Source organism: Rhagoletis pomonella, unplaced genomic scaffold (assembly GCF_013731165.1).
Source record: "Rhagoletis pomonella isolate Grant_MI unplaced genomic scaffold, Rhpom_1.0 Rhpom_scaffold_01250, whole genome shotgun sequence".
NCBI lineage: Eukaryota > Metazoa > Arthropoda > Insecta > Diptera > Tephritidae > Rhagoletis > Rhagoletis pomonella.
In genome coordinates, this window is record NW_023459804.1 from 39,456 (window position 1) to 41,526 (window position 2,071).

At 55.2% G+C, this 2,071-nt stretch overlaps 1 protein-coding gene across 1 annotated transcript in view; it reads left to right on the plus strand.

The window, feature by feature from the left end:
- The window catches only part of LOC118752132, a 12,071-nt gene that overhangs the window by 9,430 nt on the left and 570 nt on the right, over positions 1-2,071 (plus strand). The window contains exon 3 of the mRNA XM_036486979.1: positions 1,992-2,069. Coding sequence (XP_036342872.1) covers positions 1,992-2,069 — 78 coding nt within the window. The remainder of the gene's footprint in view (positions 1-1,991; positions 2,070-2,071) is intronic.

Sequence of the window (2,071 nt, forward strand, 5' to 3'; positions counted from 1 at the left end):
AGGAAGCAGTCCCCTGGAAACTGTGTGTGCCCAGCCCCCTCCGTCGACGAGTACTGAGGGAAAACCACGACATACCAAGCGCGGGGCATATGGGTATTCGCCGAACAGTAGCACGGATTGCCAATCGGTATTATTGGCCAGGAATGTTTCGCGACATCAGCCGGTACATCCGTCAATGTGAGTCCTGCCAGAAGTACAAGGAGGCACAACACAAACCAGCCGGCAAGATGCTCTCGCAGGTCGCTCAAGAACCTTTCGCCACGGTGTGTGCCGATTTCATCGGACCCCTACCACGGTCCACGCATGGCAACACCATGCTACTTGTGTTTTTCGACAGATTTAGCAAGTGGGTCGAGTTGGTCCCCATGAGACAGGCCACAGCGGAAGGACTTCGCCGCGCGTTTAGGGAGCGTATCCTCGCCCGATTTGGTATACCCAAAGTCTTCATCTCGGACAATGGTGTACAATTTACTAGCACGCTCTGGCAGCGCTACCTCCAGGAGGTGGGGGTGCGCCAACAATTTACGGCCCCGTATACACCCCAAGAAAACCCGACGGAGCGCGCCAACCGCACTGTAAAGCGAATTATCGCACAGCTTACGAAGACACAACATAGGCGGTGGGATGACCTCCTCCCAGAAATCACACTCGCCGTAAATACGAGCGTCACAGTCTCCACAGGATACAGCCCGGCGTTCCTGGTGCAAGGACGAGAACCACGACTACCAGGAGCACTCTTCGACGAAATAAATATCGGGACAGGCGAAATAGCCCCGACGGCCGAGGAAAAGTCCACAAGGATGCAGGAAGCATTCAGGATCGTCAGACAAAATATGGAACGTGCCACGACCGACCAAGCGCGCCATTATAACCTGCGTCGCCGGGAGTGGAACCCAAAAGTCGGCGAGCTGGTCCTCACCAAAGAACGTCATCTATCTAAGGCAGCAGAGGGGTTTGCGGCAAAACTAGCCCCTAAATATGCCGGCCCCTACCAGATACTCCGATACGTTTCCCCGGTCATCGTGGAGCTACGGAAGACCGACGACGGAAGGACAAGAACGGCGAACCTGGCCGACCTGAAGGCGTACAAGACGGCCGAATTACAACAACTTAGCAGCACGGAAGAGGAGGAAAAGAACCATAAAAGAAATTAAATTAAAGTTCTAACCCAAACGAAAAAAAAGAGGCGCAAAAACGCGCGCACATGCTGAAGGTATTCCAGCAACCACCGGAGGCAGGAACACCACCGCCACCACCACGACCCACAGAGCCTCCAGAGGCAACAACACCACTACCCTCACCGCCACACACACCAGTACCACCAGAGGTAGCACCACTGTCAGCGTCACCCCCCCGAACACCAGCACCGACTGAAGCAGTATCACAACCACAATGCTCGTCAACCCCACCAATGGGACAAACGGTAATCCCCGCCGACGAAATCGACGGGCCAGCACTAGACCAGTTCCCGGAGATCGCCGAGAGGGCCCGGAAGGCTATACGCGACATAGCAGAGGGAACCTGCCCGTCCTGTGTGAGGTTCCGCGCGGGAGGATACCGAGTCAACGTATACCGGTGGGGCGCAAGTATAGTTCAGAAACATCCCAAGCCTTAAGCCTGCCGAAGAGGGGGGGGGAAGTGTGAGGACTAAATATCCGCGGAATTTAGCCCACACGAACACAAACCCCTACACCAACAATAACGACTACAGCAACATCATCGAAACGGCTAACCAACACGGGAGACCGTATCAACACTCCTTTGCGACACCGTCACCATAGCAACGCAACATGTAGCCACACAACTCAGCAACACGAAGAACACCAGCTATAACAGAAGTGACTCAGAAACATACGAGTCAGTCAGCACGGAGCTGTGGTCGTGAACGCACAGCTACAAACGAATAGCGCACGACTTGTTGATAGGCGACTAAACAAGGCTTGTCTATTCAAGGGTAGAGTGCCGCCACTCCGCAGTACACCGTGAGTCAGCCGACGGCGACGCCAGTTCGCCCACCAGCACAACGCCGAAGTCACCCAGCAGCCGCGCACCAACGGAGAAGCGCCGAAGT